The 24245-nt window shown below is 36.9% G+C and overlaps 1 protein-coding gene across 13 annotated transcripts in view; it reads right to left on the bottom strand.

Moving 5' to 3' along the window:
• Nucleotides 1–24245, bottom strand: part of PTPRM (protein tyrosine phosphatase receptor type M) — a 468093-nt gene that overhangs the window by 148560 nt on the left and 295288 nt on the right. For 7 of the 13 annotated variants that reach the window (XM_068671589.1, XM_068671590.1, XM_068671592.1 and 4 more), the window contains 2 exons: nucleotides 10522–10654; nucleotides 3309–3338 (listed from right to left, as the gene is read on the bottom strand). In XM_068671589.1, the coding sequence (XP_068527690.1) occupies nucleotides 3309–3338; nucleotides 10522–10654 (163 nt within the window). The remainder of the gene's footprint in view (nucleotides 1–3308; nucleotides 3339–10521; nucleotides 10655–24245) is intronic. The other 6 variants (XM_068671591.1, XM_068671594.1, XM_068671595.1 and 3 more) reach the window with 1 other exon arrangement.

The raw sequence follows: 24245 nt of genomic DNA, 5'->3' as shown, positions 1-24245 counted from the left end.
GCACACATCCTACTCATAGCAAGGTAATGAAGCCTTTTCTCAAAAGCAACATGAACAGTTGCAATCTGTAATATCTGACCTGGAATTTGGGGCAAGTTGAATTCCCCAAACTGTCCATCAGAGGCCAGTGTCTTGAGTTAATTCAGAGAGAAGAAGCACTCTGTTTGCCTTCATGCTTGAATTTTCATGAATTTAGTTATATTAGCTCCTGACTAATAATGATTAATGATCTCCAAAGCAGACAGAGCCTCTATCTAAATCTTTGTCTAAATGAAAATCTTGAATATAAAAGATAATGATCACTGATCAGCATGGCGCTGCTTTATTTTCACTTCACCAACAGGCTTGTCTAGTTCATTTACCACAATTACACAACAAACTATCAATGTATTCTTCCTTCTCTGGCCAATGTCACTTGAGTTGTGCCCATCCAAAGAGGTGTTGGAAGAAAGTAGAGTCATGGCAATGCTGGCTGCCCCACTGTGAACACCAGTCCTTACAAGTGTCACTAATGACATTGACCCCATTCTTCTTTTTCCCCACCTGGAATTTACGAGGAAGTCAAAAGACCTGCTGGAGAGTTAATGAGTGCTGTGAAATCTGCTCTAATCTTGAGAACAAAAGAATTCATAAAGAACTAACTATGGTCAGACAAAAAAACAAATCTGCTTCCTGACTGAGGTGAAAGGTAAAAAATGCACCAGGAAAGCAAAAGTGGGAGGAAAGGCGCAGGCAGAGGCACTTAAACCCATTAACAAGAAGTATAATTCTTAATAGCAGTACTCAGCTTCTTTTTTGTAATGTCTCTTGACTGGCTAACTAGTAAACACAAGATAAAATGGAAATAATTCTCTGCCAAATATGCACAGCTGTAGGTCCACCTCTGATGATTCATCAGCAGCACTAGGCATCTGCCAAGTTTTTCTTTTTTAATTTTAATTTAGGATGGATCTTGAAGTGGCAGAGATTGCAGTCTAGTAGGGAAAAGGAGCCCACAGCACATAAGGAAAGCAGCACACAAGACAATAGTAACTATTTCAGTGCATAGATGCTCAGATGGATGTCACAGCTTGCATTTACAATGACTAATCAGTAAATTTGAATATGATACTCAGTATAGAAGTGGTAAATTAGCAATAGCAGAGCACTTCAAATGATGTTTCTCAAAATATAGATCGTTTTATAACCCATACCAACTTCCTCAGCTAAAAATAAAATTGGAATGAATTCTGCATTCATCTAAGATCTCCACCAATTTCAGTGAAATTGCATGCTGAGTAAACAGGTGTAGAATTTGGTCCAGAATGTTTCCTCATATGGTGGGCTGATCTTGTCTGCTCCTTTTTGGGCTGTTACTTTCCTTCTTTCTCCAGATAACCAGTAAAATGATATACAGTCAGTATCACACAATTTCTTTTAGAAGAGTCCATGTACCCAAGCCACAGTTACTACGTTTGGATCACACTAACAAAAACACAAGTCTTTTCTTGAAGACACTAAGATTACACCAAATTAAAAAAAAAACAAACAAACTATTCAAACCACTATTAGCAGCCTCTATGATTGCAAACTGTGGACAAAACCTGTTTCCAAAGCTTATAGAAACATTTCAATTCACACATTTTCCACTGTCAGTGAAAAAAGAAAAAAAAATGTATACTCCAATTTATTTGAATAATGAAACAGTGCTTCATTTAACGTTTCGTTTGTTTCAATTTTTGTTTTTGACTTAGCCTTGAGACATGAATCATATTAAAATATTAATTTAAATATGTTTACTTGTTATGGCAACAACATACTCTATGACTTACTATATTATACTAGTTTTACATTTTCAAAACAATGGTTAAATGGTCCCAACTGAACGTTTTCTTGAAGGCCTATTTCATGGAAAATATGGTCTTTTCATCTCAGGAGCAGAAACAAATTCTGAGATACTGCATCTATGGAAGAGAGAATTTTTTCTGACCTTCACATTAATACAGTGCTTTAAAGAACAGCTTAAAAAAATGCACGATATATAGAGTGTCTAATAATGTAGTATGAAATATGAATTACAAAGCAAATGAGCAGTTTCAATATATTCATGTCTCAGGAAATTTGAGCTAAGAGGTTTAAATTTTAGTTGCTTTAATTCATTTGAAGTATGGTTCTGCTTACTAAGTTTTCAACTTAGAAAACATATACTAATTTTTCCATAAATTCCATAAATGAATGTTTGAAGATTTTCAACAGATTTATTGAAAAAATGTTTATTTAAAAAGTATGAAGAGCTACTAAAAAAGGAACAAGAGAAACTTAGTATTATGTTAAATAAAAACATTACTGAGATTTTTTCCTTTGAAGAGCATTCAATTACCAAATGTACCTGAAAACTAGTACTATAGTATTTGTCTCACGCAAGTAACACCCCATCTTCAGTAACCATATGAAAATATCCTCAAGTTTCCTATGAATTTTAAAGTTGAGCTTTAAAGAAGACACATATCTGTTAGATAGCTGATTTTTACTGGTGGCCAGCCAACAAGATTAAACAATCTTAAATGCATGTCACTTTGTAATTAAGCAAGATCTCTAATATTTTGCTAAACCAAAAACTACCATATATTCCGTGAACCTGGAAAGTGAGAAAAGGTGAACAGCCTCTGAAAGGTGTTTGCTAAATTCACAGAAGAACCCTTCTCATTCATCACCCGCTGACAGCAGAGAATGAAGCAAGAACTTTGGGTAAATAAAGAATCATACAATGGTATTACTCAGGACTGTATCAAAATGATGGTTTACTTACTGTAAGTTATTATTCATCTTGCCCTCATTTTTTATCTCTCTTTCCTTTTAAATCCGCCCCAGTAATGGCAATGCAAGATGTTTATGCATGATCATTATTCATGAAAAAGTAGTATTAAGTGCATAGCAACAAATGGAAATGCTTGTACATCTCTAACCAATGGTATATTTTCATCAGGCCAAATAAGAAAGAAACCACTACATAAATTCTAAAAATTTTTACTTAGGCATGAAAATTTCTCATAGACACGGTAGTGATATTTATACCTACTACTTTTTAATTAAGAAAATTCATTATGTAACTATATTCAAAGGACTCTAATGCACCGTATGAGGCATAGAAACTTCTGTAAAACCAAGTATTTCATTACATTATCGACCATGCTGTTTTTAGCTTTTTATCTTGGTAAAATTTTTAAAGGTTTGGTTTTCATAAAGGAACTTGTAATATTAGCATTCACGAACTGTGCATGGAACAACATGGCAGAAAGTGTGTCTCTGATGTCAAAGAAGTTACTTACAGGTAATAAGTGTAGGAGTGATAGCTTCTTCTGCCATGATGGTGGAAGGATTAGGCAGTGGTGGAAAAGATGAAATGGAAGGAAAGAAAAGCCAAATATTAATGTATGAAAAATCAAGATGAAACTGAGACCAGAACTGATGACACAAATGGAAGGTAGCAAGAATGCATATCTGGGCATATCATGCAACATGTCTGGAACAGACAGATGACATATCCATCTCTATAAAACTTTAAACCATACAATACATAATGCGTCTCCAACTGTTGAATCAAATCACTTTAAAGCTCATCCACTATTTAAGTAATGTTAGATATTTTATGTATATTTATGTCTGCATATAATACATATACAAGCACTCCCAAGTGAAGAGATAAAACATGCTCAGTTTATATTTTAACTGGATTAGGAATAAATACAAGGAACTTATTTCTATATGTTAGAAATTTAACCATAAAGAATTACAGAGTGTATGTTATTTAGCTTCTTTTCTTGTCATAATACTATAGAATTTTTTGATATCCCTTTACTTAAAGAAATCAGTTGACATTGACACTACAACTTGTTTCCACGGGGAAAAATCAATGACAACAAGGAAATAAATTCCAGCATTTTAAATAACTATTTAAATTCCGAAGAAAAAAATATTTCCTGGTGCTTCCCATCTACAGCTTTATCCGTAATTGTTATTACAACTGCCTTTCAATTGCTTCACATTGAGTGAAAACTTCCCATGTTACAACACAAGCAGAACGGCTATCCTTAATGGTTAAAATGATTTTGGTGGTATTTCCTTATGCAGCAGATTTAAAAATAAGAACTGATCGTGTATCCCTGTTATTTCTGCCTATGTGAATGTCACAAAGAAGAAGCTGGAGACCTAGCACCACCATCCTGAGAAAATCTGGACCCAGCCTGGCTTTCCTGCATCACCTCTTACACAGCCAGACCCTCCACCCAGACTCAGACTGCAGGAGCACACAGTATCAGCGCTCCAGCTATGCGTTTCTGCTTTACATCTCTCCCTCTGTTTTGAGTCTCCTGCAAGTAGGAATGCAACTCTCCAAAAGGGCTAAGTTCCAACCTAAATGAATTCCATATATTGACTGTAATTAAAAAGAGGCCTGAGATCTTAAAACATTTCAGCGCATAATGTCAAGTAGCATTCACATGTTGGTAAGATAAAAGACTTAAAGGAACCATGTAGGCATTTGTAATTTTTAAGCATACACATACAGCCCTTTGACTACAGAGGAAACATGTAAACAGGCCTTGCAAAGGACTATAACTAATGTTAACTTGCCTCTAGCTACATGCTTCAGGCAACCCTTTGAAAACTAGGCTTTCATCAAACTTTCTCTCTCATCTTCTGTGTGTGAAGATGCCGTTAGAGATGTTTCCCAGTTTTCATCCCCATTTTTCTGATGAAACAGTATTGTTCAAACACAAGAGGCTAGATATTGAATATTTAATCACGTGGCAATCTGCAAGAACATACACCTGTTAGAACTGAGTTTTGAAAGATGTCTAACAACAGAGTAAGGGGAAAGCTGCAGAAACAGTTGTACACTTCTTCCACCAGCACATATTCCCTTGCCTTCAGTAAGGAGTACAGAATCAGCTCCTACCAAAGCAGTTCAACCTATCTGCTCTATTAGCAAAGGGTTGTTTTCATATCTTGTTCAGACATAATTATATCCCCCCTGCCCTTCTTTTCAGAATTACTCATTCTCTCGCTCATTTAGAATCTCATGACACTGCCAACCCTATTTCTTGCCATATGTTGCCATTGCGGAGATTTAATGTAATTAGTACAAATGTTCTCATACTTCTAAAAGACGTATAATAATTTGAGAAACAACAATAAATACAATTAATCAGAGAAGCACTGCTGGTACTTAAATGCAGAATTCTGCCAAATACATTATAGAGATGAATTCTGTGTGAGAAAACTACTAAAAATCCAGGAGCTTTAATTTGCGTGAAAATGTCCCATTAACAATTTGTGTAAGATGAAGAAAATTAAAAGTCTCAAGCTCTAGTTATTTTTAGAATACTACAGTTGTGAGATTTTCTATATGAAAATCATTGAAAGTCGTGGATTTTGAGTCTCAAGAATACCAGACAATGAAAACAACAAAAACAACAGAAAGCCCAACTAAACAGCTAAAAGAACTTATGTTTGAAAGCTACATGTAAGAAAGTTTTAGACTCGCAAGTTCTCAGGCCACGTGAAAAAAACACCATTCCTAACTGAACAAATGTAGCACTAAAAAGAAATAAGGACAAGTTCCATTTTATTTCCTACATAAAGTATACAGACCTTCTATATATATATGTATGTATGAAAAGTGTAGAAAAGTCTCTTTCTGTAGAAGAGTATGACCTAAATAATTTGGCTAACCATGGCCAAATTTTCTTCTGTACAAGGAACCATGCATAGCTTTTCAGTCACTTTCCATTAGAGAGGTTATTTTATGTCAATAAACTGTTTCTGTGTATAGTGAAAATATAAAGCACTTTTATATCCTTTGGGACCAAAGACATAAATAAATTTCATAAATATTTCTTGTAGAATAAGGCCCCTCTATAAAATGTTATCAAAAGCAATGCAGCTGGCCACAGGAGGATTCTCCCACTACATGGGAAAACTTCTGGAACTGTGAAATTACCACAGTGATTTCTTTCATTGTCTCTCTTTTGTAGCTGGCCTAGAGGGGAAAGCAGGAGGGCACTGGGAGAAAACTGGAATTTTCCTCCAGTCCTATTATCTCCAATTTCCATCCTAACTACTTGAAATTGTTGGCAAAGGTGTATAACTGAACAGCCTGATTTACTACCAGGGAATTGGACCAATGCATTCCCAGCCCAGCTCCACTGAGTACAAAAGCATTCCTTATCCACTGCCAAGAACCAGGGGCTCTGCATTAAACAGATGCCACAATTACATACGTTAGAAACTACTGGAAGGTTCAGGCATAGAGACAGCTGAAAGCAAAAACTAAAGATAGGCACACACAAAAAAAAATATGGAGAACTGCAATGATCAGACCAACTTCATTCTACAGCTGAAGCAGAAACCAATGTAATCAAATTTTAATAATCACTTGCTTACTGCACTCCCGCTGCAGCAGCAAGCAGGTAGCCCAGAAAGAACCTGCTACCCCAAAGACATATATTCTTTTAAGCAAACATCGGATCAATCCATCCATTTTTTCAATTTCTGAATATTTTCCTTTTAACCTTAGCTGAAATTGAATATAAAAGAAAAACTATAAAAAAGAGAATAGAATAAAAACCTAAGACTGATTTTTTGAACTCCTCATTTAATTGCCATTGGTTTTCCAAAGGCTGTAGGAACAGTTCTCTCATTTTCACTGCTCTACTTTTTGTTGACCAAAAGGTGAACTTGCTGCATTTTTTATTTTTTATTTTTTTATAAAGTCCCATGCAGGTATATCAAAGACTGGAAGAGATCAAGGGCCTTGCCTGAGATTTTATATTCAGGATCAGATACAAAATCCCTGTTGTTGTGAAGTAACATTCTGGAAACACGTGTATTGGTTTCCACTGACTTTGTGTTAACTCTTACATGAGAGATTCAGAGCACAGCTGAGGAGAGGAAAGCCTCCTGGCTTTACTCTGACTTCACAGAGAAGAATAATCTCATTCATATGACCATAAGGGTATCAGGAATAGCTTGCAGGTTGTTAGTTTACATTACATGACATCTTTATGCAGGAATGTAGTTGAATGAATAAAGGAAAGATAGAACAAAACAGAATAAGAGCATCGAACAACTAAGCAGGGAGAAAAACAGTAAAGCACTAACATTCTTAACCTGACCCAAGTGACAGGCACACAAATCTGGTTTAGTCAAACCAGACATTGTCCACACAGGAAATGTGTTAGTGACTGTGCTATTTCTACCCTTGCCACTGACTCTACACCGTACTCTGAGCAGATAGGCTCCCTAAACTCTGTGTCCCCGTTTACAATATAACTACCCCAGAAGACCATTATATAGTGAAATTAATAATGGTGCCTAATGACTAGTGCTGTTTGTAGAACTTCTGTACCTACAGCTTTGACAGTGACCATATCTAAAGCATATATATGCTGCACTGAAAACTGCTTCGAGTGTTGGTCTGGTCTTTTCACTACTGAATTAATGCCCAAGAGGTTGATCCATGAAAACCTGTGGTGCCTGGCACTGACCAAGCAAGGAATGGTTGCCAGCTCGTTTAGGTAGCTGTTGAAGGAGTACGTTGGAAAAAGACATGGTTATCAATTACAAGGACACTGCTTTCCAAATCTCTTGACAATGGAAAGAAAGTTTATTAAGCGCTTGGAGCCCCAGAGACAGAGAAAATTTAATCTACTGGTGAGATCTGGAGATCAAGTCTACAAAGACTCAGTGCAGTGAAAGAACGAAGTAACAGACAGAATATGCCTTGGGATATGCCTTGGGTAAGTCAAATGTGAAATTACTGTAGTCAACTGCAACCATGGCAAGTTTCAGAGCACATAGATTCAACATGGTAAAACCTAGCATTGTAGTCCAAAGAGTCTGTATGTAACAACACAGTGAGGAAAGTGGTTCTTAGGGAAAAGTTACACTGAGTTACAAGGTGCTATTTTACTTTTTGATCAGTTCTTCACTCCAGTAAAATTCCTTATAAAGTAAAAGAAATAAAATGATGAAGTGCAGTAGTCAAATGATATGCTACCTTGATAAGATTGTTTCACAAAGTAGCACCTAAAGCACCATAAAACTGCGAAAACACTACAGTTACACTAAGCTTGCAGGATGATTTACACATTTTCTTCAAATGCATAATGTATACACAGTAACTGAACCAAGGTGAAACCATAGGGGCTCTCAGCAGCATAGTGAATTAATGCACCAATAACAATCTATTGAATAATCGGTTCATCTTTTGCTTAAGTCGTGAGTGTAATTGCATTCAAGACCTTCTATGCTACAGCATCTGCTTTAGAGGCCTGGAACACAATATTCCTATCTCCTGATACTCTCATTAAAGCCTAGTCACATCCTGTTACACAGATGAACCATTCTTACTTCTTAATATTCACCTCAACTCATTTTACAGTTTTTGTTCAAGGCTGCAGCATGATTGTGGGACATATTTAAGTTATTGGTATCATTCTTTCTGCAGTGCACAATGAAATTGTGCATATTTGGTAACAGAGCTCTTAGATTTGGACTTTCAATAGTTTCATCTCTGTCACATGCAGATTTATTCCAAACCCCAAAGAACTTCACATAATGAACTTTTTTTTTTTTTTCCTAACAACAGAACTACTATGAATAATAATTATTGCACTGTGGTAGACAGAAGAAATCAAGTATCCTTCTGCATTAACATCCAAACACTCAGGATTTGAGCATTCCTGCCTCTAACAATCTGATTATCAAAGAGCTTTTCCCTAGTGAATAAAGCAAGAGCCAGTATAGCATCCATTCAGCCAGAGAGCCTGACATCCTATTCAGAATGAAACTGTTTGGATCATTTTGCAACACTCTCCTTTCAAGATTAAAAGGACCTTGTGTCTTGTGGGTGAATACCTTTGGTGCTGATGCTTAAGGAGAGGCTCAGAAGGGAAAGAGAGAGAGTGATGAATGCTGGTCAGGAATTTTGTGAAGAAGGACTGACCAGACAATGTGAGAAGCCTCCCTCACTGCATGCCAAGTGCTGTCTCTGGCCCTAGGGAGGACTTTGGGAGTTCAACTGTTAAAATGGAAGGTATGAATGATGCAAGAAATCAGAAGTGGGAAGAAAAAAAAAGTACGGAAAAATAAGAACAGGTTTTAACTCCGTTACACCGTACTTTATTGAGATTTAGTTACTGGCTCTATTTCATTGCCCCAGCCAGGCTTACCCTGGGGCTTAAGTCTCAGTCTCTTCCATATGGCAACTTCTGACTGCTTTTCCTACCTCTTGTTGTGACCTCCCCTTCTGCCCTGACCACAGATCACCTTTCTCTGCGTAGCACCCTTCTAACCTCGTGGCCCTGCTTCTGTCTTCAAGGGAAGTGAAAAGCAGCTACTTCTGTTGCTTGCCCTGAGGCACTGCCAGGCAGCTGCCTCCTTCACTGTGCACCTCCTGCGTTCAAATTCTGGAAGAATTTCAGGCAGCTAAGGGGTTTGGTCTATCTCAGACCTGCCAAACTAGTTAACATACAATTAAATCACCGAGTGCTGGGATGAGCAGAATCAGGCCAAGACTGCTCACAAAGGAAGAGAAGGGAATAATACAGGGCGAATAGCAAGGAGGAGAGGGGATATGGGACAGTAAGATGACTGACAGATATGGAGGGAGAATTAGTGACTCAGGCCCTCTGCACAGCTCACACACATCCTCAGTCCCACCTCTACAGCTACAGATCTCAGGTACCTCCAGATAAAACCTAAAATCCAGATAAAACCTAAAATTAATAAATTTCCCCCAATCTTGACTTAGCTTCTATCATCACAAAGATTGTTTTTTCTTACCTGTACCTCCTCCCTAGCAACAAGATATTTTATCCTTTTTTTATCCTTTTTTTTTTTTCCTTTTACAATGTTGCAAAAGGCAACCAGGTTTAAAAGCCTTACATTTCTAATGCTGTAGCAGTTTTCAAATGATTTTCAAAGCAAAACAATCTCAGTGTGTGCGTGTGTTGAACCAGCATTTGGAAACATTCAGCACCATCATAACATTTTCATTTGTTTTCAGGGAATGAAGTTTATGCAGAACAACACAGACCCTATTCTTAGCACAAATTACCTTAGATCTAGCTCCTGACTAAGGCTTTCTTTTACAGTCAAGAAAGAAACTCTATCTGACTTTCAGCTGATCTGTTGGATAGAGTGGAGACACACCCTTTCGGGATAGAGATGCTCTTCTATTATTCGAGTCCATCATGCAGTACTAATGCACAAAGTGAGAGAATCATTAACCTTGAGTTATTTTTCTTTTACAACAAAGCCACAAACATTAATTCATAGAGAATGCCGTGGGATGAAACAGATATGGTGGTTTTATAAAATCTCAACAAGGCTTGGAGGGGTGGGAGGGAGCAGTACTTCCTGAACTGTGACATGGGGCACTAAGGTGGCTGGGTACTTTTGCCAACATCAAACTGAGAACCGGTGTAGGAGATGCTGTGATATGAACATGTACATAGAAAATATCTACTCATCGCTCACCTTTTCTTCATTACCAGCACAACCCCCAGAAATATAATGACGAACAGCAAGATGCCTGCAATGACTCCAGCAATTTTAACAGTGTGGTCGGTCTGCTTCTCAGGCTCTGGGTCTGGTTTTCGAGTGGCAGCCCCTGTGGAATCGGTAACAGTGAAGGAGGAGAGAGAAAAAGAATAAGGATGTTATTCTTTCAGTTCTCATACATTTAACCTACCAATGTCATTAATCTTACCCAGGGACAACAGATACCAATGTATGCGTGATCTTTCCAGAAAAAAAATCTTGTTTTCATATGCATTGACAGGAATATAATTCTTCATATTATTTCATGACATTTTCCTAGACCACAACACAGGTGGGATACCACAGCCAGGCCTGACCTGTTTATAAGAGCCTCTTCACAGATCCACAAATTTCTGTATTTTTATTATCTCTTCTGCCTCCCTGTTCTTTCTGTCATTTAGAAACTTACGCACAACACAATAACTATCCTAAGCCTTTAACCAAATTTGATTTGCTGGAACACTTTCCTCAATTATTTTTCATAAATGAAGCTGTAATTCCATAACATATTAGCTTAAACACCTGGAAAAGTGAGATAAGCTCATTTACCATGCATTTTACCCGCAATTGTTTTTTACACAATAGACTTTTTTTTTTTTGCCTTTGGAAATCTAAATCTAGGTCACATCTGGTAGGCAAAAAGACTCCTTCTAAGCAATTTATTCACAAAGTGGGAAGCAGCTGATGATCACACCACTGGCACCCACATTTAATATCTGTTTAAATGAGATAACCAGTGCCTTACAGCAGCTACTGTCTTAGCTCTTCCAGCTCCTCCATTTAAAAAAAATAACATCGTTTGTACTGTTTACTGTATAATGTGATGGAACGTCAAATCCATGTCTGATGAAATATCCATTCCCTCTACTAAATGAGTTCAGGATGAAAAATGTTAAGGAAGCAACATTCAATTCACTAAACTGAATTTATTTTTTTATGGACTTCCATTTTTTTTTAATCAAAATGTGACAGTATTCATCATTTGAGGCACCATGCCATAAAATGGACACAGGGATTTATGTATCACTCTCCTGCTATGGCTTTTTTGGGAAAAGGGAAAGAGGAGTAAAGACTAGCTCAAGTCTATTATTTTAAGACCACATTCTTATCTCACTGTCTGGGTTCTCCAGAGGTTTGGAAAGCACCAAGTGTATTTTACTTGCTTCTTCATTTCTTTTTTTTGGGGGGAAGAATGCAAATTGGTGATCAATTTACATTTAGATGCATTTTCTGAAAAGTACAATGAAAAAAATTCTGATGTTTCTTCTCAGTCACAAGCAGGATATTCTAAGATTCTGATAGCCCACAGTTATTCTTTCAGCCTACATCTTCAAAACTCCTTACCACTAGCAATGACAGGAAAATCTGGCAGTTTGCATTGGTGCCAGGAAATATCCAAGCCCTTAATCAAAATATATTTAGAGCTAACTGCATATTCCAGGTTCTCTGGAAAACTCTGGCCATGGCACTTGGTGTGATCACCAGAGCAGGTGATCTGCTCTCCGTCTTGGTGCCCAGTGCCACGAGAGCATTACTTCCATAGCAATGCACTGCAGTGCTGCAGTAAAAGAACCTGGATCTATATTTTCTTCAGTGAATATGTGTGCAATTCTATTATAAACAGTTCTATTTTTATTTTCCTTGTGTTGTAGATAAACGATTTTGTTAAACTGTATTGCTGTAATTGCACAGCATTCAGAAGTGGGTCAGATATTTAGAAGACATCTAATGTCTCTTCGTGCAAAAGGCAGCTGTCGAATAGGACTTGGCAAACAGGAAGCCATGAATCAAGCAGTATGATGCAAACAGTAAGAAATGAGATGGACTTTGCAGTCCTCTTTTAGACTGAAGACCCAAGCAAAGAAGAATGCAAAGACAGCAAGAAGCTGTATCTTTTCAGATATAACTTCCGGGACTGGTTCCTTCCAACCATCTCTTCATCATTACCTCCTTCACGCTACCTCACCCTACTGGAACACTTCAATGTTAATACCTTCTTAAAATCTTTATGGTTTCCTTCCTTCCATTATGGCTTTCAGTGTGAGTTTTGGCATGCTCAACATTAAAAAGAAGTGAAGGCAGCCTTGCTCCATTTTAACCTACAACTCTCTCTCAAGTATCCTATGCATTTTATCTCAATGTCCTGTCTCTCTTTGACAGCACAAGGTCCTCACTTCATCAGAATTTGCTAGAGTCACAAAGAGGAGACAGTATCAAGTCATATTCGGAACACATACGTTTTCTGAATATCACAGAGCACAACTTTCATGAAATGCCATTACCCTCTGGTTAATACATTACAAGCTAGGGAATCCACCTCTCCTGCAACCTCTCAAAACAAAACCTACACAAACAGAAATATAAAGCCTAACATCAGGAGTCTGGAACTCCCATATTGCATTATATAGTGATTACCCAGTTGAGGGATCATCATAAATTATCTAAGAAAAGTGCACATAATGCCACCCTGAGGAAAAAATTGAGCAGTTTCCCACCCTGATGGACTTAGCCTGACTCATACAAGAGATTGTCTTAAACTGGAAGTATGACGTACGACCCACCTTTTAAAAACTCCTATCATTAAGTATTACAAGAAAATTAAATATTGGCATTAACTGAATTCTCATCTGGTTTCATTTAGCATCTCAATCATTCCCTAATATAATGTTGCTCCTTTCTTAGGGCCAGTGGGTTCCACAATCCACCTGGGTTAAAGAACCAGATTGGTACTGCGTCGTTATTTGGTTTGGTTTTGCCCTGATGAAATTCAACTAAACCACATCACCTAACATTATACTCAAGAGCTGCTGCCTCAACACTGACTCCTCCTGGTATTTAATAGACATATTTTAGACCATGTGATGTTAAACCCTTAAGTACATTAGCTATGATAAAAGCTGGCAATTTACTTTTATTTGGTTCTTGTCTGATAGGTAGTTTTTGATCCAAAATAAAACCTCGTCTCTCACCTCAGAATTACTTAACTGGCTTTAAGCTTGTATCCACACAAGCAATTGCATTGGCACTATGGAGAGAAAGGCAAACTGTGTAAGGGGCTCCAAGCAGCTAGGAGTTCTGAAATTCCTTTTGCCACTTGATAAACTGCAATGGCAATTCATGCTTTTAGTTTTGTTTGTAAGGTTTCAAGAGAGATTTGGAAAATGACTGTTGCAAGTTTTAAAAAATGTCGTGTTTTTTCTTTACTGTACTGACAGTCTAAAAAAAGCTTAGTGAAATGTAATCTTTCTTTACAGCATTAGCATTAACTGTACTCTGTTGTACCGTGATATTATAGTCTTGGCATTTTATTCTATTTATTACTGTTGTTTCAACCAATTTGTCTGATACAGCCATTTTTAAATGCCTTGATCACACTACAGCATGTAATATATATACCTACAAGACCACTGGACTCCTGTATCTCCTGCAGAGTGTATGTTTTTAATGACAGAATGCATATTGTTGCCAACAGCTGAGTTGAGCCCACTGCATTTTCCTCACAACACTGGACCTAATGACTTACTGGTTTTTGTTTGCTTGAATTTTAACCTTCTGGTTCTACCCGGGTCCACAGCAGCCTGACTTTAAACCTTGCACAGTCACCTCACTTGTTTTCTCACTGAGCCTATCTGGGCTAACAGAGTCAGAAGAATCAGGACAAAGTGACACATATACTGTGGTCCCCCTCTGGAGAGGCAATAGGTCAGTAAAAAGCAGTGAGTGTAGGACAGCTCAAGGGAGCTGCTTAGGAAATGAAGGGACGAGGAAATGTTTCTTGACAGTTTAAAAAGGATTAAGGTGCTGACTTCGGAAAGTCCTTACTTGATGAGAACAAACTAGAGTGCTTCCTGACACAAGTGAAAAACAGAGATACACTTATAGACAAACCCCAAGATGCTACAAAACCCAGTGAAGTATTTCCTCAGGCTTCCTGCAGTGAATTAACTGAAAGACAGTAACACTGCTTGGTTCCGTACCCTTAGATATTTACCCTTAGTTAATCTCAGACTTTCCAAATTTCTTTTTCCTTATTTATTCCTCATTCTTTGTGGTCTACCCTACAGTAGCATTTAAAATGTGAAATTTTCCTTAACGTGGAAAAAAATGTTCTTCAACTGGCCTGATTTATGACTTTCTCTCATGGTTCCCCTTTTGTTCAGCACCTTGCAATGATTACATTTTTAAGCAGTACCACAAAACACCTTAATATTTTATTTCACTTATTTTTGATATTCAGACCTATTCTACTAGCTTTTTCTTCATATTGAACTCTCCTTTTCTGAAGTTTAGTGACCGCTAAGCCACATTTTGGCATCCTACCTCCTCTTTGGACTGAGAAGTGAATTATGTTCTAGCTATTAATATTTAGTATCTGCTGTATAGTGAATTGTGAATTTATACATGCAGTGAAATTTCTACTTCTGTACCATGTGCTAAAACACTTGGTAAAAAAAAATAAATCTTTCTCTTTTAAAAATTTCGAGTTCTTACTTAAGGTACACAGGTCTGGTATTAGTATTATAGGAATAATTTGTGCTTTTGGGGAAATGGCTCTGCTACTTCCTTCGGTGGAAAACTTCTATTTAGTTTTTTGCTCAGAAGGCATGAGTGCCATGTTATTAATCAAATCCAAAACTTCACAAACAATAGTCTCTGTAGGTAGTTTAGGGATAGAAAACTTTGAGCAAAACCATTATTCATTAGAATAGAAGCTAAAACTACTCACTGACTGAAATAGCAAAGCAAAATATAATTCTTTTAACTTACATGTAAGCTTTATTTTTCAAAATCAATGAAAATTTTCTTCTGTAACAGAAACAGAGCTCTACCAAACTGAACAAAACCTCTCTTTCTCTCTTTGTATATTAACAAAGTTTGGACTTGTTTTTCAATGTTTATTAGTCCCTTCCAAAAACTGTATTTAGAGATGACCAACTGCCTGGCCATTGTATAGAAAAGAATTACCATTAAAATAACCCTGGCTCAATAGTCTAGGAGCTGCTAGTTATGTTTACAAACAAAGGAATAAGATAAAAGTAGTCACTACCAAAACGAGATACAGATTGTTTTGTCTAAAGTGATTCTTAAAAATCCAGACATTTACCCTCCTATTTGAGCAACAAATAACCCCTTCCTTTAATTAACTAGATTGGTCTTGTTTCATTTCTCCCACTCAAGGCTGACCACAGTCGCTGCCCTTTTCATTTCCTTTCTGGAGCTTTAAGCTCTCAGAAGGTAGTTGCTTGATAAGTCTCTTGCGAGCCTTTCCATCCGAATTTCATTTATAGGTTTCCCAGTGACTGATGTAATGGGTAACTTTAAAAGGCTTTAAAGTAAGCACAGAGTTAGGCCAGATTGTCCCAGTCTCCACTGAAATTGAAGGCTAGCTTGTTTTCTTAGTAAGCAGCCTATTCTTCCTGGTATCTATTGATCACAGAAACTACACAGAAACTGGTATGTGCCCAACTGCTTCTCTCTAGACCAAAGTAAATGATCACACCTATAAGACTTCAGATTCTTTTTGAGGCATGCAATCAAATTATTATGCAGGCAGTGCAATTCAACTCTTATCACATCTCAGCACCTACTTCTAAATTATTTCACAGAGTGGGTCAGGAAATGAAACATTATACCCCTGTGTATACCCAGACACACTGTGATTAGGTGGCTGAAGTCATGCAAAATGCTACAAGGTTGAATGTAGGCACAGAAGCGTGATGCTTCCTTGGAACAACCATCACAAGTGTCCCGTGGTCCTTTCACAAAGTAAGAGACTGAAAAGATCAGAGAACTTGGCTTTAAAGACTCTGCCCACACTATCCATAGTTGACAAAAATTACAGGAGTGATTGCAACGGTTAATATCCTTATTGCTCTCTATTATTTGGATGATAGTAGGGCCTAGAAGCTCTGTATCAAACCGGGAGCCTGACTGTATTAAGAACAGTGCAAGCACACAGCTAAGCCATCTTTGCCACCAAAAAGATACTATTTAGCTGACAGAGGCTGTAATATGCAGCTGTAGCAATTACAGGTGGGAGAGGGAGGCAAATAGTCATAAGAAAATGTAATAAATAAACCCTTTGATCCTTTCTGCTACTTAGCTAGCATCACTCATCATTTCCAGTAAATGTAACGGTAGAAACAGATCTTTAAGATGATCTGAGAGACAGAATAACATTTTTTAGGATGATATTGGTTAGGGGGTTCTACGAAAGGAAGGAACATAAAGGTTCATAAACATAAAGGCAGAGAAAGCAGACAAGGAGACGCCAAGAGTAAAGGGCTGGGATACAATGATATATGACAAAACAATAAAGTACACAAATATGTTTGTGCTACTGGTATGAAAAAGGGTGCTCCAGAGACACGGGTCCTTCTCATAAACATTTATAAATGTGAAATGATCAACATTAGTTCCAATCCTCTATCACAGGCTGCAAAATACACCTGACACAGTACAGTTGTGGGAAATGTCCAGTGTTCTCCAGAAGAATTTCCTCAGCGTTCCCACCCTCCCACATCCATGACTGCAGACAACTGTGTCCTGATTTTTAAGTCTACAGCAGCATTACCAGTGCTATGGAAAGATAAGCCAGCATAACATGCTTTTGATTTGAGCTTCAAGTTCATTCCGGATGCCAGCATTTGTGACTGTCTTGGAGAAGACCCAAAACACATACACATTTCTAGATGAAATGAATTACCACCCTGGCTAGAGTAGTTATACTGTAAGTGACTGGCATTCAGTCCTCATCTGCTAGCCAGCATGTATTCTGCTAACGAAAGTCTTTGTTTTATTGCTCCTGGTAGAACTCCAGCTAAGGGGGAAGTTCTCCCTCCCCTTCATCATTGTTAGTTTTCCAATCAGTGGTCCTACTTCTCCTTTGAAACCGTATTGCTTCTTTGTCCATATGGTGGAAGTTATGAGGTGTTGTTGGGCAGGGTATAATTTGTGACAGAAGGTGGTTTTGATCATATTTTTTTTCAGTATTCTCTTTCTACTCTATGCCTCAAACGTATTAGTTTTGTAAATGCCTCAAGTAAGGTCTGCTTTACTTCTCTTTTTACAGTATTTTCCCTTTATTTTCCTGGCTTCTTTTGGAAATGCTTATATATAAACTGCTTTTTCCATGGGGCAGGGATTATGGTTTCTTTCTGTCTTGCTGAACGCTGAAGCCATTTAAGCGTTGAAATTGATGTATCCTGGTTCTCCTTGCTATGATGTGTTAGCTCTCACTATATCTATTTTCCTGAATGTCTGAGAAACAGGGAAAACAGCACTCATAATTTAGCAGGAGAGTATCTTATCTGTAATTTATGATCATCAGTACAATACATATTGCTGTGCAGAGATCTTCTTTCCTTAAAAAGATTTCTGTACTTCCATGAGACAACCATGCTGATTTGGTGTATTGTTTATTTGGTGTTTTTTAAATGAAGGAAAAATCTGTCTTGTTAAAAGATCTATGCACAGAAGGGACTATCAAAATAAGGCTCCACTATGTAACAATAATTATGAATTATTAATTTTGTTTGTGATATTCTTTACAGAAATGTAAATATGAGCAACAAAGAATTGCATGAAAAGAAATGCAAAGAACTACTTCACTGATGAATATGACTCATTTAACTGACTATCGAATGAACAGTATTTCTCACTGGTGGATGATTCATGTTGGTGCATGTGAGCAAAAAGACTTTTTTTTTAAAAAAAAACAAACATCTGTGTTTCTGGTTGTCAGGAATAATAACATTCTTTACAAAACATGCCTAAAACAAGTAAAGCTCCTAGCTTGATACACGTCTTTTGGTCTCACCACAGTATTTTTTTAATGGGATTTTAACCTAGGCTTCTTACGGTGGATTTTTCCCGAGTCTGTGTTTTTAAGAAAAGGACTTGCAAGAAAACAAGTAAGCAAGCCTTTATAAACAGCATATTTTCTTCAGGAAACAAGATAAAACAAAACTTGATACTAGCTCTTTTTCCCCTTTTCTCTTAATCACAGAAAATGTAAGTAATTAAATTTTGTAAAAAACTTCCTGTCTGGTGGTCATCCTAACTGTTGGAAGCCCTCACTCAAAATGGAAGAAAGAAGATCAAACTCCTCGCACCTGAATAGCACTGAGATCATTAAGAGCTGTTTAAGGCACACTCAACAGCAACACCACACCCAGAAATTAATAATCAATACAGAAGATACAGACATGGTGTATCTTGTTCTTGGAAAAAAGTAATTTTCTAAGGAAAAACTAGAAGTGTTCTTTGCAACCTTAAACTTAAAAATATCCCTAAAGAGCACTCCCCAGCCCCACTCCCCTGCCCGTATTTTACTTGGAAAAGAATCTGGTTACATTTTTGTAGGTACTTATATTCCATGGCCAAAGAAGCAGCCACAATGGTGTACATCACAGATCTATCTGTATGTCAACAAAGGGAGGGGTCACGGCAACATATTTGAAAGACAGACCCTGTCTGTCACTGGAAAAAAAAAATAAAAAAAGGTAAGTCCTCCTGACCTGAAAAGATCTTTCTGACTACTATGTAAAGAAGAAACTAGACGTCTTTGCTATCTGCTTACTCTTTAATGAAGTGCTCTTCAGAAATCCTTCAGTAACAAAACTTGCTTATTGTTATTCACAACCTACCTGTTTTCTTGGAGGAAATCATAACATTGCTCATTCTACTTAAAGATATATGAAATTATATATGTGATGATGCATGTATGGCAAAAATACATACATGCAATGTAAAAATATATTTGTTATATATTTATAAGAAGCAGGACAAAAAAAAAAAAACATATATATTTCCAGATTCAACACTTTTTTGGGGGACAGGAAGGTAGGTTAGAGGAATGGGAAAGGAGAATCAGCACAAGAAAGGAGAAATAATTCCATGGAGTTCTAAACCTGTCTTTGTACCCTTACAGTATAATTTCTGTTCACATTTGAAAAGCATTCAAAGTATTGCCAATAAAAAGCTGTCCAAACTGAAGCAGTTAGACAAACCAAGATCCTAGTTCACGGACAAGAATAGACTAGGCCTTGTATGAATGCTTATCACTGATTTGCATTTCATTTTTCATGTATTTCCTGTAGGGTTTAGGAGTTACAGAAAAATGTCCAACTGTCATATTTGATTAAGAATGCCTTAAATAGTCATTTTTTCTCTTCAGTCCTTCCCATATCACTTTTAATTATCAACACACTTAGTTATACATATAAGCTGCCTAATTCTGGAAGCAGCACACTGGAAAACGTGTTTTGCTTCAAAAAGGTTTAATGTTTGGTTCTGACCAATAACGATTTACATTTTTTCCTCTGTTTCCCCTCTGTTTGTGTTTCTGATGTGAACTCAGAAGATGAAACAGAACCTAAAACTACTGTATTTCTCCTGATCTCACCTTAAAACCATGTGAGACAGCAACTCCCATCCATTTTTCTGCAAAACTATGACTCAGCTTTCATTTGTACAGGTGTTTTCTATTTATACAAAAACTTCCCCGTGGTCAGCAATAACAGAAAATCAGATGAGCAGAAGGACATTAAATTTCAAAGTTTTTGAAAAATAAAGGCTTGAAAGTGCATAAATATATTAGAATTCCTCTCACACATCTCTAAAATCATTTGCTCTTGCAGTCAAATTCCCATTACTGCAGAAAAGGACATTTTCGATATAAAGTCTGGAAAAGTAACTTGAAATCCCAACAGTAACTATAGTCATGGCTTGCAGAGTGTTGAGATATTACTCTAAGCAGACAAATGCAGCTTAGACATTTACTGAAATTTCAGCTATTTCAAGGAATCTTAAAAGTGAGTGAATTGCTGAAACGTTATTTTGCCCAACGTAGTATATTCTGTCTTTTGATTAAAGCTTACAGTATTACTCTCCACCTTGAACGCTACTCTAATCATAATATACTGTAATGTTAGTCTATACATTAACACGGATATAATCCATGTAATACTGCATTACATGTTTGATAACTCTCCAGAGATACCAACACCAGATTTGCAGTACCCGAGAACTACAGGTTATTTTACCCCAAACAGGTCCCACATTTTCTTTCAAATTAAAATTCTAATTGCCTAGCATTTTATGAATACAGTCAATAACTACAGATGGGAAACATTGAAATTCACAGGTTTTTTCAGTTACTAATTATATCTCTGAGTTTCTCTCTCTTCCCTTGTCTCTCCTTAATTTTTCATTGTGGTACATGCAAAACATGTTCTGCTTTGAATGCAAAAATCAGAGGCATCATTTCTTTATACAGAAATGTAATAGCACACCACACTGCATATAAGCATGTTCTAAATTACTAATATTTTTGTTTTGTTTTGTATTTCCTTCTTCTCTGCCGATTGCTGATGTTGAACTATTTTGGATTAGATACGATACTGACTGGTACTGCAGAGATGGCAGAAATTTCTTACATTTGTTAAGAGTTTATCATTGTCAGTTTATTCATATTGTTACTTCTATGATTGGGTTTTACCCCATCCAACTTCAGACAGCCTCAAAGATATTCTCATATGAAGATCACACATTGCTGAGCAAATATATTATTTTTTGAGTTAGGATGAATTGAACTGACTTGTCTTCAGTGTCTGAAATTAAATTTTGCATCAATCTCTTCACTAAAGAGATGCTTGATATGGACACGTGGCATTGTGTTCTTTCAGCTGTGGATTGGGACACTCACATTTCCTAATCAGTTAGTTGTGTACTTGAGGGATGTAACACAGGTACTACAATGACTATTAACTCAGTGGCACTCAACTTTTTAATTCTTCTGAATAAAAGACAAACTCCAGTCTTTACAGTGCAGAAAGTAACTATTTAGGCTATTTAGTCTTTCCTGAAGGATAACAAGTGATTAATACTTCCTTCTAGGTCAAGGAATCCTCTCCAGCTGTTCCCATCCCATGTTTGTAACACCATTGGCTCTGACCATGCAGTGCCAGGGAAGCTGATTAATTCAGATCTCCTTTGCCAACCATTAGCATCAATGGCCTGAGCAGAGCTGCTGCCCTGACCCTCTGCAATTTATCTTCCCTGCTCTCCTATTAACACAGGAGAGCTGCAAAGATCCCACCATCCCCAGTCCAACCTGTTCGGAGCAACCAGAGCTGATTGGGAGGAGGACCTGAATCCTCAATTAGAGCCTTTGTTTTTCCTGTAATGATTCGAACACATTCAAAACTAAGGCTGTCAGCTAATTTTCAGAAAAACTTGTAGGAATTCTTATTACTGTAAAATATGAACAGGAGTACTTAATACCACTAATAGAATCACATCAGTAACTGACTTCTAATCAGCTCAGGCTCTCTACTGTCTGCAGCTGGAAAGGGACTGTATTAAATGTTGTTTCAGCATTTGTGAATAGTTATCAGAATTATTTTTAGACCCTCTGTGTAACTGTTTAACTTCAGCTCTTCCTCATCTGCTCTATGGAAAATGTACTTACATTTAGAATCTGAGCTGCTTTGGCTGCACTGTCTTAAAAACAGAAAACCTGACATTTGACTCTGTAATGTACTAGGGGAAAAAAAAAAAAAAAAGGAAAAAAAAAAAAGGAGAGAAGGAAACACTAGCTCCCATGCCACTGCTGTATCCTCTTAACATTTTCTTGTAACTATACTGTTTTATAGATGAAACTGTCATTGCAAAAATGACAAATATAACACATAAAAGAACAAAAATGGGCAATAAATCACAAGTGACACTCAGGCACATTGAAATGCATTCAGCCATTGCTGCAGAAAGTGGGAAGATTTCCTCTTGCTTTACATTCTGCCCAGCTGAGCAGGAGGATCAGGATCCTTGAACAACTGGTACAACAAATGCTGGGGCTACAAGGTAATAACAGGCCTGGAGTTTCACTTTGAAGAGTCAGATCCATATCTCCTTGCTTTCCTTGTCACTCAGCCATGCAATGGCACTGTAATGTGGCTTTGGCATTACACCATACAGGTGTTTGCTCTCCCTTCAATAACAATGCACAACTCCCACTGATATAAATTATGATCAGAAGTATCAAGAGAAGAATAAGGTCCTAAAACTGTGTATTCAGTCTGAAGAAATGTCCGCACGTAGCTTTGTTATTACAAACAGCACTGCAGTGTCAGCTGGGAAATCTTGGATTCTCAGTTACCCAAAGCAGCACTTCCAGTTTCCATATGTCCAAATACATTTAAGTCAGGGCTACATGGTTCAGGATGGAGAAAAATGAATGTGAATGTCTGTCCAGCCCATGCTGCTGTACCTCAAATTACATCGTAAAGGAGAAGCCACAAATACCGATCAAGTAATTACCCCAGTTCTATCCAACAAACTAGATAAATGGAAAAATGGTCCTTCTCAAATACATGCTGTTGTTTTTGTGTTAATAAAGAAACTGTTTTCACTTATGATGAGACATGGAGTAATAAATCTGGAGGGGAAAAAAATGAGGCTGAAATTTAATCAATCAATGATTTCAGTTGATGTTTTTCAATTTTACACTGGAATGGCTGATAACAAAATCTGACCCAGACTATAGCAATACATCTCACATACTGAATTCATATCTGAAGAAATCTGTGTATTTTATTATGCAGCTAACTTTGTAAAGGAGGAGAAACCAATTAGAATTATTTTATGACTGCTTTTAACATGGTTATAAAAAATGCTGCTAATTTAGACTTTAAGGTATGCAGAGTAAAATTCATATAAGCTTTAAGATTGTCAGTATCATTTAAAAAAATCTTTAAAATTCTTAAGTATTGGTCATTCTACAAAATTTCTGACATGTTTTGCATCTGATTTGTACCAAGAATTTTATCTATGAAGACTGTATAGCACAGAGCTCCCACTTCCAGCTGCATGTGTAATTAACAATGGGTAGTAAAAAGGGCGTTCTATGGAAATCAGTCTTAATAATATCTAGCAAAGTGGTGGCTGCTCCAGTAAATCACAAATGGAAATACTTTAATTTAAATATAAGTAGTTCAGACATATTTCAACAATTAAGAAAATGCCTGAAAGAATGAACATCCTAATCACAATTCCAAGCATGCTATTTTATCAGAATGCAGACAGAACAAAATAGATGAGGGCCAAGTGAATACCAAATATGGACAATTTAAAACTATTACATGAAATGTCTCTTAGAAAATAGTGAAGCAAAATGCAGATGCTTTCAGCTTTCTCAGAACCATAGATTTATGATTCAATTTTAAAGTCAAGATCATACGGTCTCTTATAAGTGACAACTTCTTTGTTAATCCTCTAAATACTTTTAACCATAGAGTAAAATTGTGTTTGTTTATTTAAATTTGGAGACTGTATTGCAAGGACTGTTATGCTTCCTGTATACATAGTCTTTTCTTTTGGCCAACAGATGCTAAAAGCTTCCCCTTGTTACAGCCTCCAACGGAGTACTAAATCAAGGAGATGCTGTCAAGATATTTAGGGCAAATAGCAGGTGAACCTGTAGCTGGAAGTCATCTTACTTTTATATGTAAAGGAGGGAGAAAAGAAGGACAAAGAGGAACTAATAATGCATTGTTTATAAATTGCATCAGTAAGGGCCAGGGTAAGTAGATTTTCTGAAAAGGGAGATCTTTCAAAAACAGTAACAATATTCAGGAATGCAGCCAAGATTTTAAATTTTC

Source organism: Anas acuta, chromosome 2 (genome assembly GCF_963932015.1).
Source record: "Anas acuta chromosome 2, bAnaAcu1.1, whole genome shotgun sequence".
Lineage (NCBI taxonomy): Eukaryota > Metazoa > Chordata > Aves > Anseriformes > Anatidae > Anas > Anas acuta.
This window is presented reverse-complemented; position numbering and strand designations above follow the sequence as displayed.